The sequence below is a fragment of the Heptranchias perlo genome, unplaced genomic scaffold (assembly GCF_035084215.1).
Source record: "Heptranchias perlo isolate sHepPer1 unplaced genomic scaffold, sHepPer1.hap1 HAP1_SCAFFOLD_44, whole genome shotgun sequence".
Classification (NCBI taxonomy): domain Eukaryota; kingdom Metazoa; phylum Chordata; class Chondrichthyes; order Hexanchiformes; family Hexanchidae; genus Heptranchias; species Heptranchias perlo.
Genome location: NW_027139453.1, coordinates 7,571,257 through 7,587,267, shown reverse-complemented (window position 1 = coordinate 7,587,267; position 16,011 = coordinate 7,571,257). Strand labels below are relative to the sequence as shown.

The 16,011-nt window shown below is 43.3% G+C and overlaps 1 protein-coding gene across 1 annotated transcript; it reads right to left on the bottom strand.

The window, feature by feature from the left end:
* Positions 1 to 3,964: 3,964 nt before the first annotated feature.
* LOC137312911 (probable G-protein coupled receptor 139) lies at positions 3,965 to 15,690 on the bottom strand. The gene is made up of 3 exons (XM_067979286.1): positions 15,624 to 15,690; positions 10,399 to 10,440; positions 3,965 to 4,875 (listed from the first exon to the last, which is right to left on the bottom strand). The coding sequence occupies exons 1-3, from the start codon at positions 15,688 to 15,690 to the stop codon at positions 3,965 to 3,967; spliced, it is 1,020 nt and encodes a 339-aa protein (XP_067835387.1).
* Between the last annotated feature and the right edge of the window lie 321 nt (positions 15,691 to 16,011).

Here is a 16,011-nt window from a genome sequence, read left to right as displayed (position 1 = left end):
CGTAACCATATCCTGCGTTATTTGCATTTATGCACATGCACTCTAAACCCATCTTAGACTGCTGTAATAAATCCGACCCTGACACCCTGTAGATGGTGAAGAGTTCTTTATTGATGCGATCAAACCAAGCACAAAATAAAATAATTACAACGCTCACGCCATGATTATAAGAAGGGAAAACAATGACTCCATTCGTTTCTGAGTGGAGATGCTCGACCTGCTCGGGGGTTTCCTTCTTCTTTGAAGATTCTTCCTCTCCTACTGACCCCTTACAATCACCTGTACTTACACTGGTCTTATATTCGGTACCAGCCCGACCCTTGCACCTGGAGCCTGGAAATGTGACGTTGTTTTTCGAACATAACAAGTCCATGGAAGATGAGGTTGATTGGTTATTGTCAGCTTGATGAGTGGGAGATTTGAGGGCCTTATCGTAACAGGCTAAATTCTTTACCGCAGTGACTGAGGTAAGATTGGTCGACGATGAATTGTTGATCTCCACGAAGCATTATCACTAAATTCCTTTACAAACATTGCCTAAATCTACAGCACAGAATTTTAGTTTTTACATTTTCATTGCCAGCAGCTTAGTAAAAATTATGTACGCATCGTATTTTCATGGGCTCTTGCTCAAATATACCCTGACCTGTCCATTCTTACACTGCCTCACATTTGCCATCTGCTTGATCCATCCTATTTCTGAACTACCCTTTACTCGAGTGCTGTTTGTCTCTCCTAGTCCTCTATCACCTTGTTTCTCCTCTCCATTTTTTCATCCTGGTGCCCATTCCCTTGCCAAATTCCCCACAGCACTCGTTATCCTCCCCACGAGGACATTGGTCCCAGCTCTGTTGAGGTGCAACCCATATATTTTGACCAGATTCCTTCTGCCCTCGAACTGGTCCCAATGCTGTTGGAATCTGAAGCCTTCCCTCCTGCACCGTTTCTCTAGCCACGCGTTTACCTCTCTGATCCTACTTTTTCTGCCTGTTTCCTGCATCGAGTCCGGTGTTAAATGTCTGTTCACTGTACCGAGTCGTGTGTTAAATGTCTGTTCACTGTACCGAGTCGTGCGTTAAATGACTGTACCCTTTGCCGAGCACTGTGTTAAACTTCTGTTACTGCACGGAGTTGTGCGTTAAACTATTGTGCCTGTTCCGAGCAATGTGTTAAATGTCTGTTCACTGCACGGAGTCGTGCGGAAAATGTCTGTTCACTGTACCGAGTCCTGCGTTAAATATATGTTCCCTGTACTGAGTCGTGTTTAAATGTCTGTTCCCTGTCCCGAGTCCTGTATTAAATGTCTGTTCCCTGTCCCGAGTCCTGTATTAAATGTCTGTTCACTGTACTGAGTCCTCTATTAAATGTATGTTCACTGTACCGAGTCCTGTATTAAATATCTGTTCCCTGTCCTGAGTCCTGTATTAAATGTCTGTTCCCTGTCCCGAGTCCTGTATTAATTATCTGTTCCCTGTCTCGAGTCCTGTATTAAATGTATGTTCCCTGTCCTGAGTCCTGTATTAAATGTCTGTTCCCTGTCCCGAGTCCTGTATTAAATGTCTGTTCCCTGTCCCGAGTCCTGTATTAAATGTCTGTTCCCTGTCCCGAGTCCTGTATTAAATATCTGTTCCCTGTCTCGAGTCCTGTATTAAATGTATGTTCCCTGTCCCGAGTCCTGTATTAAATGTCTGTTCCCTGTCTCGAGTCCTGTATTAAATGTATGTTCCCTGTCCTGAGTCCTGTATTAAATGTCTGTTCCCTGTCCTGAGTCCTGTATTAAATGTATGTTCCCTGTCCTGAGTCCTCTATTAAATGTATGTTCCCTGTCCTGAGTCCTGTATTAAATGTCTGTTCCCTGTCCCGAGTCCTGTATTAAATGTCTGTTCCCTGTCCCGAGTCCTGTATTAAATGTCTGTTCACTGTACTGAGTCCTCTATTAAATGTATGTTCACTGTACCGAGTCCTGTATTAAATATCTGTTCCCTGTCTCGAGTCCTGTATTAAATATCTGTTCCCTGTCTCGAGTCCTCTATTAAATGTATGTTCCCTGTCCTGAGTCCTGTATTAAATGTCTGTTCACTGTACCGAGTCCTCTATTAAATGTATGTTCACTGTACCGAGTCCTGTATTAAATATCTGTTCCCTGTCTCGAGTCCTGTATTAAATGTCTGTTCACTGTACCGAGTCCTCTATTAAATGTATGTTCCCTGTCCTGAGTCCTGTATTAAATGTCTGTTCCCTGTCCCGAGTCCTGTATTAAATATCTGTTCACTGTCCCGAGTCCTGTGTCGAATGAGCAGCAACAGGCAGAAGATTTGAGGATCACTGGGCCAGCACCTGAATTTAATCCAGTGATTGGGGGAGCTCATTGACTCCTTTTACTTTCCGCTCTTCATCATTTTTCTGTCTTTGTCTTTTCTGTCTCAGACTTCGTTATATTTTCCTCTCGTTCCTCATAATTTCTCATTTATTTATGTTGGTCTCTTTCCCTTGTACCCCTTTCTCGATTCCTTTCACTTCTTTCTCTTTCATTCCTTCCTTAATTAGAATCACTTTCTTCCTTCTTCATTTCTCTTTCTTCTGCCTTTACCTCCTTTTTCTCATTTTGCTTCCAATATTTCTCCATTTTCCATTTCTCACCTATTTCACTTTCTGTCTCCGCTCCATCTCACTCCGACACACCGTTGGATTACTCACCCTTTTTGTGTTGTGTTCGCTTCCCTCGTCTCATTATTTTTTTCCCATTTTGCTCTCACTCTGTTTCTGATTTTCTCCTTAGCAGGATATGAAGAGGATGGAACTGGCGGAAAACAGTTGAGAAGAAAGGCAACAAGGGGAAAGAAGGAAGAACGAGACGAAGCGATAGATGGGAGAGGTGACAGAAACAGAGAGGGAGTGTGATAGATAGACATTAACATAAATACACCGAGAAACACTCAGAGAAAAGGCAAGAGATACAAGAGAAGGAGGGAAATATATGGAGTGAAAAGTAAAACAGAATGAGCGAGAAACGGAGATAAAGGGGCGGTGATGTAAGAAGACAGACTAAGACCGAGAGTGAGAGATTGATAACAAAAATCAGCAAACAGAATGAGAGGGGGAGACAGGGAGGAAATATGAAAAGAAAGTTAGTGAGAAATAGGGAAGGGTGTATGGAAGGGAAAAAAAACAAGAGAACAAGAGGCAGATAGAGAGGAACAGACTGATCAGAAATACAAAAAGAGCAAAAGGCACGAGAGAAAAAAACTGAGAAGTAAGCGGCTCTGTTAGTTAAAAGAAATAATAACTTCAGGAACCTTTTATAAAACCAGAACTATAAATAATCCGTTGAAAGGTAAGGAGTTTTTCTGCGCAATAAATCTTCATATTTTGGGTTAAAATTCCCTCAGTTTTTTTTATTATTGTTATTTTTAAATTATTTTTTTGTTTCAAATATTGCAGACACATTTCTCTGAACAACATCCCCATCATCTAGACTAAAGTCCAGCCCTGTCTGTCGGCCTGTTGAAGAATGTCTCACTCTGGAAGCTACAAATTGAATTGCTCCACTAAATGGCGGAACGGACTCTTTGCAGAAGAACTGAAATGGTGCACCTGTCAATCAAATGTGTGAGGTCTCCCTAAACACAATGGCGGACCTTTCAATCAAAAGAGCGTGGTATTCCTAACACGATGGTGCACCCGTCAATCAAAGGAGTGAGGTCTTCCTAAACACAATGGTGCACCCGTCAATCAAATGAGTGAAGTCGTCCCAAAACAGAATGGCGTAACTGTCAATCAAAAGAGTGACGTTAGCACAAAACTGAATGGCGGACCTATCGATCAAAAGGGTAATGCGCCTAAACACAATGGTTGCCCCATCCCAGGTCACGAGCGATTCTTGCTGCAATTCAGGGGAGGGAAGCCCACGGATAAATATGAGATTCATTCACTGGAAACACGCAGTATCACTCCTGGGCTGGGCTCAGTTATTATTATAATGAATTAATTTGGTAATTAAGGTAACCGGATATTTTACCGCGCTTTTGAACTGCTCTCTGAATTTGGACTGAGTCACCGCATAAATAAATGTGTTTGTGCAGGAACATAAATTCTGAAGCATATATCCGACCTGTTGAAAGGCAAATAAAGAATAATTATAATCTAGGGGACTTGTTCCTGCAATGTTATAATATAAGAAATCTGCAACAGTTGTCAGCCACAGAAGTATGAAGCTGCCGGATATTGTGAAGAGCAAAATCACAGACTTCCTCCTGCTCTCCATCTCTGGGTCATTGCGATTCTCTCCCTTGCTCTGACCCCTCAGTCCCTTACGAACCCGACTGGACACTAAAATGTGTCTGACTGTCAGAGCGTTGAGCAACAAAATTAAGGTGAATGGGAGCAATGGGTTTAAAATCGTATCAATCCAGTTAAAGCTCACCCATCCGGGATCGGTAAAAGAGCTTGTTTTTAAATTACAGAACCATGGTAAATTGTCGATTATCTCAACAGGTTCAAACGTCAAGTAGAAGGGAATGCCTTTCAAACACAGCAGTATGCAGGTTGTCGCTAAAACCACAGCCGCAGTTTTCTTGGTGCAATATTTAGTTTTCAGCTTCTGGCAACAAATGGCCACAAATCGATCAAAAGTGAAAGTGACGGTGAACCAGACAGAACAGTCTGTGGCTGCATGAGCCAGGACAGCGATAACACTACACACAGGGGTAATCTCCAGGAAACATATTGGGAAATAATAATAATTGATCCGAGTCAATACAACCTCACTGATAATGACCAGTAGATCCGCCCCTGCCATCGCCACCAGGTAGCGAGTGGTGCAGGTGGAGAGACGGCACTTTCCCCGGGATAGGATCACAATCGCAATTGAATTAACTGTAAGAAAGAGAAGGAAAAGAGATTGGAAATGACTGAACAAACTCAACGGGCCATTCTCCGTGACTGAGCCCACACATTAACTATATGAGTTTTACAATATTGCAGTGCTCTCAGCCCAGACAGTAAGTACGTGAGTGTGGGGTTATCGCGTGTTTTCTCCTCAGCCGAGCTTCAAGGGATAGATTGGACAGGAAGGACCCTTACCCTTGGATCCCATGGGCTTTTACTTTTCCGACCAGTCTGCCGTGTGGAACCTTGTAAAACGCCTTGCTAAAATCCATTTATACTACATCAAACGCAGTACCCTCATCGACCCTCCTTGTTATCTCCTCAAAAAGTCAATCAAGTTAGTCAGACACGACAATCCCTTAAAAAAATCCATGTTGACTGTTTTAGATTAATCCGTGCGTTTCTAAATGACGATTAACACTGTTCCTCAGAATTGATCCCAACAATTTGCCCTCAACCGAGGTTAGACTTACTGGCCTATAAATACTCAGCCTATCCTTTTCTCCCTTTTTAAATAACGGCACAACGGTAGCAGCCCTCCAATCCTTGGACACATCGCCTGTAGCAGGGAGGATTGGAAAATGATGGTCAGAGCCTTAGCTAATTCCTAACTTGCTTCTTTTAACAGCGTGGGATACATTTCATTCAGGCCTGGCGATTTATCGACTTCCAAAGATGCTAAACCCCTTAATACTTCCTCTCTGAGCCCAGCAAGTAAACATGTGAGTGTGGGGATAGTCCAGTGTTCTCCTGGGCCCAGACTGTAAGTATGTGAGTGTGGAGATATCACAGTTCTATCCTGATCTCAGACAGTGAGTATGCCCATCTGCAGCAGGCACTGTAGCAACTCATCAAGGCTTCTTCGACAGCACTTCTCAAACCCGCGACCTCTACCAACTAGAAGGACAAGGGCAGCAGGCACATGGGAACTACACCATCTGCATGTTCCCCTCCAAGTCTCACACCATCCCGACTTGGAAATATATCGCCGTTCCTTCATCGTGGCTGGGCCAAATCCTGGAACTCCCTTCCGAACAGCACTGTGGGAGAATCGTCACCACACGGACTGCAGCGGTTCAAGAAGGCGGCTCACCACCACCTTCTCAAGGGCAATTAGGGATGGGCAATAAATGCTGGCCTTGCCAGCGACGCCCACATTCCATGAACGAATAAAATAACTTGTGCGTGGGGGATATTCCATTCTTGTCCTGAGCCCAGACACGAAGTAGTTGAGTGTGGGGACACCCCATTGTTCTCCTGAGCTCAGACTGTAAATATGTGAGTGTGATGATATCCCAGTGTTCAACTGAGCCCACACAGCAAGTGTGTGACTGTTTGGATATCCCATTGTTACCTGTGCCCAGACAGTAATGTGTCAGTGAGTGGGTATCCCAGTCTTTTGATAGAATTATTGAAAATTTACGGCACGGAAGGAGGCCATGCGGCCCATCTTGTACGCGCCGGTCGAGCCACCGAGCCTAATCCCATTTTCATGCACTTGCTCTGTCGGCCTGTCGGTCGCGGCACTTCAGCTGCACATCCATGTCATTTTTAAATGAGTTGAGGGATTCTGCCTCTACCACTCTCTCAGGCACTGAGTTCCAGACCCACGCCACCGTCTGGCTATTTTGTCCCCCCTCTGCTCCCCTCTAATCCTTCCACCAATCACTTTCAATGTATGCCTCCTGTTTATTGACCTCTCTGCTGAGGGAATTAGGCCCTTCCTATTTACTCTATCTCGGCCCCTCATAATTTTATACACCTTAACTAAATCACCCCTCAGCCTCTTCTGATACAAAGAGAACAATCCAGCCTCTCAAATCTTTCCTCACAGATAAAATTCTACTGTGCTGGCAACATCCTCGTCAATCTCCTCTGTACCCTCTCTCGTGCAATTGCATCCTTCCCGTAATGTGATGACCAGAGCCGTACACAGGACCCAAGTTGTGGCCCAACCAATATTTATGCAGTTCCAGCATAACTTGCCTGCTCTTGTATTCTATACCACGGCTAATAAAGGAAACTGTTCCATATGCCTTCTTAACCAGATTATCTACCTGTCCTGCTACCTTCAGGGATCTGTGGGCATGCAGTCCAAGATCCCTGACTTCCTCTAGACCTCTCAATATCCTCCCATTTACTGTGTATTCCCTTGCCTTGTTTTCTCTCCCCAAATGCATTACCTCACACTTCTCCAGATTGAATTCCATTCACCACTTTTCTGCCCACCTGACCAGTCCATTGATATCTTCCTGCAGTCTGCAGCTTTTGACCTAACTATCAACCACACGGCCAATTTTTGGCTTTATCAGCAAACTTCTTAATCATGCCCCTTACATTGAAGTACAAATCATTAATATATACCACAGAAAACAAGGGCCATAGTAATTAGCCCGGCGGAACCCCACTGGAAACATCCTTCCAGTCACAACAACAGCTTGATTTTACTTGACCTCTCTTTACTTTCCTAATTTCCTTTTTAATTTCACCTATGCACTTTTTATACTCCTCAAGGCTTTCTCTAGTTTTGAGTTCTCGGTGTCTGCCATAAATTTTCCTTTTCCGCCTTATCTTACCCTGTATGCTCCTTGACATCCAATGGGCTCTAGATATAGAAGCCCCACTCGTTTTCTTTGTGGGAACATTTTTACTCTGAACCCCTTGAATCTCCGCTTGAATGCTTCCCACTGTTCCGACATTGATTTACTTCACGTAGCTCTTTCCAGTCCACGTTTGCTGAATCACGTCTTAGAATAGTAAGGTTCGCCAAACCCAATTGAGAACTTTTACTCCAGTTCTATCTTTGTCCTTTTTCCATTATTACACTAAAAATAACTGAATTGTGATCACTACAACCAAAATGCTCTCCCAATGATACTCCTTCCACCTGCCCAGCCTGGTCCCAGTCAGTAAGTATGCGAGTGTAAAGATATCCCAGTACTCTTCTGAGCCCGGACAGTGAGTATGTGAATGTAGGGATATCCCAGTGCTGTCCTGGACCCAGACAGTGAGCATATGGATTTGTAGAACTTTCAGTGTTCTACTGAGCACAGACAACATTTATTTTGAGTGTGGGGATGTTCCAGTGTTCCCCTGAGCACAGAAAGTAAGGATGTGAGTGTGGAGATATCCCAGCGTCGTGCTGGGCGCAGAGAATAAGCATGTGAATTTGGGGATGTCCCAGTGTTCTCCTGAGGCCAGGCAGTGAGTCTGTGGATGTGGGGATATCCCGTGTTCTCCTGGTCTCAGTCAGTAATTCTGAGTGTGTGGTGATATCCGTGTTCTCCTCATCTCGGACAGTAATTATATAAGTGTGGGCATATCCTAGTGTTCTCACCACATACACTTGCACGTTGCGGCAGAGTTACTGCACAGTGTTCATGAGCTGGAACCTGAGACGGTTCTTCCTTCCCAGCCCAGAGTCACTGTGTTTAGCGTCCTAACCCTGAACCCTGCCCAAAGTAGGGAAATGTTTTGTTGTATATGAAAGCAAGGTCTTATCATTTCAATGTGTAAAAAAAAAATGATCGTGCATTGTGTGAAGGAAATAGATGCAAGTGAAATAAAATAAAACGTAATGAGAGGGCGAGGAGTTTGAGCGGAAGAGTAAGTAAAGGAAACTCAACCAATAGACTAGAAGTGAGGCCCCCGCAATATACCAGCGGGGGAAGGTTGGGGGTAAGTTTTCGGTGTCTGCTGTCTGGCAGGTGTGATCCCATCCCGTGTGAGTTTGAGGGGAGCACGGGTTTACTGGTCTTTGGACAAGAGCGAAGTAATGAAAGGGGTAGAAATCAAATTTCGCTAAAACACAAAAGGAAAAGCGGACCAACCATGGTTAACAAACGAGATTAAGAATAGTATTTGATTCAAAGAGGAGTCATATAAAGTTGCCAGAAAAAGTAGCAAGGCTGAGGATTGAGAGCAGTTTAGAATTCAGCAAAAAAGGACCAAGAGATTGAGTAAGAGGCGAAAAATAGAGTATGAGAGTAAACTTGCAATGAACATAAAAGTGGACTGTAAAAGCTTCTACAAGTATGTAAAAAGAAAAAGATTAGTTAAGACAAATTTAGGTCCCTTACAGTCAGAAACGGGAGAATTTATAATGGGGAACAAGGAAATTGCAGAGCAATTAAACACATACTTTGGTTCTGGCTTCCCGGAAGAAGACAGAATGAACTAGTGAGAAGGAGGAAACAAAGGAAATTAGAATTAGTAAAAAGATAGTGCTGGAGAAATTATTGGGCCTGATAACCTGCATCCCAGAGCTCTAAAAGAGTAACCATGGAAATAGTGGATGAATTAGTTGTCATCTTCCAAAATTCTATCGGTTATGGAACGGTTCCTGCAGATTGTCAAATGTAAACCCACTATTTAAAAAAAAAGGAGGGAGAGAGAAAACGGGGAACTACAGACCAGTTAGCCTAACATCAGTAATATGGAAAATGCTAGATTCTGACACAAAAGGATGTGTTAAGAGGATACTTAGAAAATATCAACGGGATTAGACAAAGTCAACATGGATTCATGAAAGGGAAATCATATTTGACAAACCTACTGGTGTTTCTTGAGGATGTAACTGGTAGAATAGATAAGGGAGAACCAGTGGATTTTCAGAAGACCTTTGATAAAGTACCACATAAGAGATAAGTGTGCAAAATTAAAGCACATGCGATTGGGGGTAATCCAGGGCATGGATTGAAAATTGTTTAACAAACAGGAAACAGAGAGTAGAAATAAAAACGTCTTTTAAGGGGTGGCAGATTGTGCCCAGTGGGGTACCTCAGGGATCGGTGCTTGGGCCCCAGCTGTTCACAATGTGTATCAATGATTTGGATGAGGGAAGCAAGTGTAATATTTCCAAGTTTGGTGAGGACACAAAACTAGGTGCGATGGTGAGTTGTGGGAAGAATGCAAGGAGACTTCAAGGCGATTTAGACAAGTTGAGTGAGTGGGCAAATACATGGCAGATGCAGTATAATGTGGATAAATGTGAAGTTATCCACTTTGGAAGGAAAAACATAAAGACAGAGTATATTTTAATCGTGATAGTTTGGGAAATGTTGCTGTCCAAAGAGACCTGGGATTTCTTGTGCACCAGTCACTGATCGCAAACATGCAGGTGCAGCGAGCAGTTAGGAAGACAAATGGTATGTTGGCCTTCATTGCAAGAGGATTTGAGTACAGGAGCACGGATGTTTTACTGCAGTTTTGCAGGGCCTTGGTGAGATCACAACTGGAGTATTGTATGGAGTTTTCGTCTCCTTACCTAAGAAAGGATATACTTGCTTAGAGCGAGTGCAGCGAAGGTTCACCGGACTGATTCCTGGGATGGCAGGACTGTCGTATGAAGACAGATTTGGTTGACTTGGCCTGTATTCACTCGAGTTTAGAAGAATGAGAGGGAATCTCACTTAAACATATAACATTCTGAAAGTGCTGTACCGAATGGATGCAGAGAGGATTTTTACCCTGGCTGGGGTTTCTAGAACGAGGGGGTCAGTCTCAGAATACGGGCTGGGACATTTAGGACTGAGATGAGGAGAAATTTCTTCACTCAGAGGGTGGTGAACCTGTGGAATTCTCCACGACAGAAGGCTGTGGAGGCCAACTCACTGAATATCTTTAGAAGGAGCTAGATAGTCTTCTAGATACAAAAAGGCATCCAAGTGTACGGGGAAAGAGCAGGAATATGGTGATGAGATCGAGGATCAGCCATGATCATATTGAATGGCGGAGCAGGCTCGAAAGGTCGAATGGACTACTCCTGCTCCTATTTTCAATTTTTCTAATTTTTAAAATGAAAATCTGGAGCCGAACAGTCTCCTCAGACAACGAAGTGTCGTGTGTCCTCTGAGAGTCGGGTCAGAACGAATTAATGGATGGAAGATTCAGATCCACTAGAAGGGCGAGAGATTCGAGACGAGAGCAACTGAGCAATCTCAAATAATAATTGAACAAATTGATTAAACATCATGAGTATTGTTTAATGACTGGTGACTGTGATTAACTAACATGAGTATTAGTTAATCACAGTCATCTGTCATTAAACAGCATGAGTATTAGTTAATCACAGTCAGCAGTCATTAAACAACATGAGTATCACTTAATCACAGTCACCAGTCATTTTATAATGTTGCAGATATTGAAGTGATTAATTTATTGAAGCAGTGCACTATTTTTTTCATTATTAAGAGTTTACTAATTTATTATTTACTGCCCGACAGATCTCTGTATTATGGAAACCCAATATGTTTGTTCTTCAGCAATACGTGTCTCTCCTCACAGGAACACACCTCACTGAGCTAAGGGCATGGATCGGTGCAGGTTGCATGTGTAGAGACTCTGAATCAAGCATAAGAACAGGTTGAATAAAACTTCATCAGTTACACAAGTGGGCGAATCAATAACCACTGCCCAATATTCAGTCTGTGGAATAGCAAGGTTATAAATTTCAACACTCATGAACCAGAAACTCTCAGGACCGCATCGGGGAAAATGGATTATTAAGCACCAACAAAACTAATGTGTTTGCAGTAACTATACACAGGGAAAGAATAAGTCATTATAAACAACATTTGAATACTGTAAAACTGCTTTCCTGCTGTTCATCTGTTTGTAAATAGTTAACATTTGTTTCTGCTGGTGCAGTTCAAATGATATTCTGATTCCATTGGGAATCTGTGCAATGGATTGAATGGAAGGGGGTTTAGGCCATTGAGAGTGAGTGGGAAGAGGTTTGACTCATTGGTATCCCATACAATGGGAGTGAGTGGGAAGCGCTTTGGTCCATTGGCATTCCGTTCAAAGAGAGTGCCTGGGAAGGGGTTTGACACATTGGGATTCTGTACAGTGGGAGTGAATGGGAAGTGGGTTGACATATTCGGATTCGATATATTGGGAGTAAATGTCAAGGGGTTTTAGTTATTGGGATTCTGTGCAGCGGGAACGAATGGGAAGGGGTTTGGTCCTTTGGGATTTTATACCGTTGGAGTGAATGGGAAGGGATTTGGTAATTGGGATTCTGTGCAGTGGGAGTGAATGGGAAGGCGTTTGGTCCATTGAGATTCGTTACAGTGGGAGTGAATTGGAAGGGGTTTTTCCTTTGGGATCTTATACAGTGGGAGTGAATGGGAAGGTGTTGCGTCATTGCGATTCTGTACAGTGCGAGTGAATGGGAATGGGTTTGGTCCTTTCGGATTCTGTACAGTGGGAGTGAATATGAAGATGTTTGGTCATTTTGATTCTGTGCAGTGGGACTGAATGGGAAGGCGTTTGGTCCCTTGGGATTCGTTACAGTGGGAGTGAATGGGAAGGGGTTTGGTCATTGGGACTTCGAAGAGTGGGTCATTGGGATTCTGTAGAGTGGGAGCCGTATGGGAAGGAATTTCGTCCTTTGGGATTCAGCACAGTGGGAGTGAATTGGAAGATATTTGGTCATTTGGATTTTGTACAGTGGGAGGGAATGGGAAAGGATTAGGACATTGTGATTTTGTACAGTGGGAGTGAATGGGAAGGTGTTAGGCCATTGGGATTCTGTACATTGGGAGTGAATGGGAAGGGGTTGGCCCTTTTGGATTCTCCACAGTTGGAGTAAATGGGAAGATGTTTAGGTCATTGCGATTTTGCACAGTGGGAGTGAATGGGAAGACGTTTGGTCATTTGGGATCCTGTTCAGTGGGAGTGAATGGGAAGGTGTTGGGTCATTGTGATTCGTTAGAGTGGGAGTGAATTGGAAGGGGTTGGATCCTTTGGAATCCTGTACAGTGGGAGTGAATGGGAGGGTGTTGTGTCATTGGGATTGTGTACAGTGCAAGTGAATGGGAAGGGGTTTGGTCATTGGGATTCTGTACAGTGGGAGTGAATGGGAATGGGTTTGGTCATAGGGATTCTGTAAAGTGGGAGTGAATGGAAAGGGGTTTGGTCATTGGGATTATATATATTGGGAGTGAATGTGAAGATGTTCACTCCCAATGTATATAATCCCAATGAGTAAACATCTTCCCATTTACAAAATGGGAAGGGGTTTGGTCATTGTGATTATGTACATTTCGAGTAAATGGGAAGGGGTTTGGTCATTGGGATTTTGTACACTGGTAGTGAATGGGAAGGGGTTTCGTCATTGGGATATTGTACAGTTGGAGTGAATGAGAAGGGGTTTCGTCCTTTGGAATCCGCTACAGTGAGAGTGAATGGGAAGATGTTGTGTTATTGTGATTCTGTACAGTGGGAGTGAATGGGATGGGGTTTGTTCATTGTGATTCTGTACAGTGGGAGTGAATGGGAAGGGGTTTGGTCATTGTGATTCTGTACAGTGGGAGTGAATGGGAAGGGGTTTGGTCATTCTGATTCTTTACAGTGGGAGTGAATGGGAAGGGATATGATCCATTATGTTACTGTACAGTGGGAGTGAATGGGAAGGGGTTTGGTGATTTTGATTCTGGAGAGTGGGAGTGAATGGGAAGTGGTTTGTGCCATTGTGATTGTGTACAGTGGGAGTGAATGGGAAGGGGTTTGGTCAATATGATTCTGTACAGTGGGAATGAATGGGAAGGTGTTTAATTATTGCGATTCTGTACAGTGGGAGCGAATGAGAAGTGGTTTGTCCATTTTGATTCTGTATAGCGGGAGTGAATGGGAAGGCGTTTAATTATTAGGATTGTGCACACTGGGAGTGAATGGGAAGGGGTTTGGTGTTTGGGATTCTGTACAGTAGGAGTGAATGGGATGGGGTTTCGTTATTAGGATTGTGTACAGTGTGAGTTAATGAGTTAAAGGGAAGGGATTTGGTCTTTGGTATTCTGCGCTTTTATCAGGTTTGTATTCACTTTGATTCTATGATGCTGGATGGAGAAGACTGATGTGTGAAAGTTACTGGTTAGAATGTGACTGGTTAGAATATGACTGTTTATGATGTGACCGGTTAGGGTGTGACAGGTTAAGGTGTGACTATTTAGAATGTGACTGGTTAGCGTGTGACTGGTTAGGGTGTGACTGGTTAACGTGTGACTGGTTAGGGTGTGACTGGTTAGGTTGTGACTGGTAAAGGTGAGTCTGGTTAGGATGTGACTGGTTAGGGTGTGAATGTTTGGCGTGTGACTGGTTAAGGCGAGTCTGGTTAGGCTGTGACTGGTAAAGGTGAGTCTGGTTAGGATGTGGCTGTTCAAGGTGTGACTAGTTAGAATGTGACTAGTTACAGTGTAACTGGTTAGCGTGTGACTGGTTAGGGTGCAAGTGTAGGCTGTAAAAGTGGACCTGTGTTCAGACAACTTATCTCATTCCCGAGACTAGGCGTAAATTTCACAGGTTTACCTTGGTCGGTTGCTTCTGGTTGGTCTGATTTCAGGATTTTGAAAGTATTGCGTGTAGACCGCATTATGGCAGATTGGAGTAGTTGATGCGATTAGCATAGATGTATTTAAGAGGAAGCTAAATGAACACATATGGGAGAAATGAATAGAAGGATATGCTGATAGGGTGAGATGAAATAGAAAGGGCAGATGCTCGTGTGGAGTATAAACATCGGCATGGACTTGTTGGGCCGAATGGTCTGTCCCTGCGCTGTAGATTCGATGTAATTCTATGCAATAAACTAACATCATTCATACTGAAGCTCAATAGGAGATTAAATGAAGGAAGCGAAATGATCAGAGCCACAGAGAATATTGGAGGTCCAGCTATGACTCGAGAATTATTTCTGAGAAAGGAGGAAAAATGAGTCTGCCTGCAGTTAGACCAAATGTAAGTCTGCACCCTCCTTAGATCACTGTGTGAAATCCAGACAGAATTTGGCACAGTCTCTTCAGGCTCAAAATTAGACATCACAGATGCGACCGAGTAGCACCAGATAAGATAAATCTAGCGATAAGGAAAGTGAGGACGGGACAAAATTAACAAATGCATCAATGCTGCAAGACTGGAGGAATCAGAATCAGGAGTATCATTGGGCAACTTTAGTATAGATGCGAGGAAGTATTTCTTCGGACCAACATTGATAAATAGTTGCGAGACATTCACGGTAATAAATGATCACTGGGGTCAGGTGTCCCACTCCGATTAGTGACCCACACTCAGTACAATTCAACACGGACACACACTCCCAGTAATACATGGTCACTGGGGTCAGGTGTCTCACTCCGATTAGTGACCCACACTCAGTACAATTCAACACGGACACACACTCCCAGTAATACATGGTCACTGGGGTCAGGTGTCTCACTCCGATTAGTGACCCACACTCAGTACAATTCAACACGGACACACACTCCCAGTAATACATGGTCACTGGGGTCAGGTGTCCCACTCCGATTAGTGACCCACACTCAGTACAATTCTACACTGACACACACTCCTAGTAATAAATGGTCACTGGGGTCAGGTGTTCCACTCCTGTTAGTGACCCACACTCAGTAAAATTCTGCTTTGACAGACGCTCTGAGTAATAAACATCCCCCGACATTTGACAGCACTGAATGCAGCTTAAATTTCCACAACCATCCACTAAAGGTAATAATTTGATCCTGTTACTCGACCATGAGACTTCAGCTGAAATATTTATATTGAGATAAGGTAAGGATCGTGAACAAATATGACATCTGATTTATTGAAATGATATCACTGTACCGCTAACTGTATAATGCTCACCACTAGACAAGCATATAACTTTATCAATTACAGAGTAAAACCAGAGGACAGCTCACTCACAGATTGACACAACTTAAATGGTTATATTCGCTTACCAGGCACACCAATGACGGCAAGGATCATGTAGTATATTTTCTCGACGCTGTAAATTGTTGCACCCATTTTCAGTGTGAAGTGATCTGTCCCTTCATGCTGCAGGCAATCTTTCTGGTTTAAACTCTGAGGCGATACTTTCCCAGAGCCTTTAATTTATATACTGTTGTATATCACTGGGGACTTGAGGTTGCAGCATCGTTCAAATTAGTTTTACTTATCTGAACAAACAGATTACGACAGCTGATTTCAGTCCCTATTGTGAGGGAATACATTTAGTGCTGGGATTGAATTGGAAAACCCAAACACTGCACAATTTTGATAATATTAATAAACTAATGAAAATTATTAGCTGTATTCTCAGAGCAATGTTGTTGTTCCTTCATCTAG

Bases quoted from the DNA above. Each gene is read 5' to 3' on its own strand.
- LOC137312911 (XM_067979286.1), bottom strand. From the start codon at position 15,690: ATGGGTGCAACAATTTACAGCGTCGAGAAAATATACTACATGATCCTT. The intron at 10,441-15,623 runs GTAAGCGAATAT...CCACCCTCTGAG, and splicing joins TGCCGTCATTGGTGTGCCTG to TGAAGAAATTTCTCCTCATC. The intron at 4,876-10,398 runs GTATTCTGAGAC...TCTTTCTTACAG, and splicing joins AGTCCTAAATGTCCCAGCCC to TTAATTCAATTGCGATTGTG.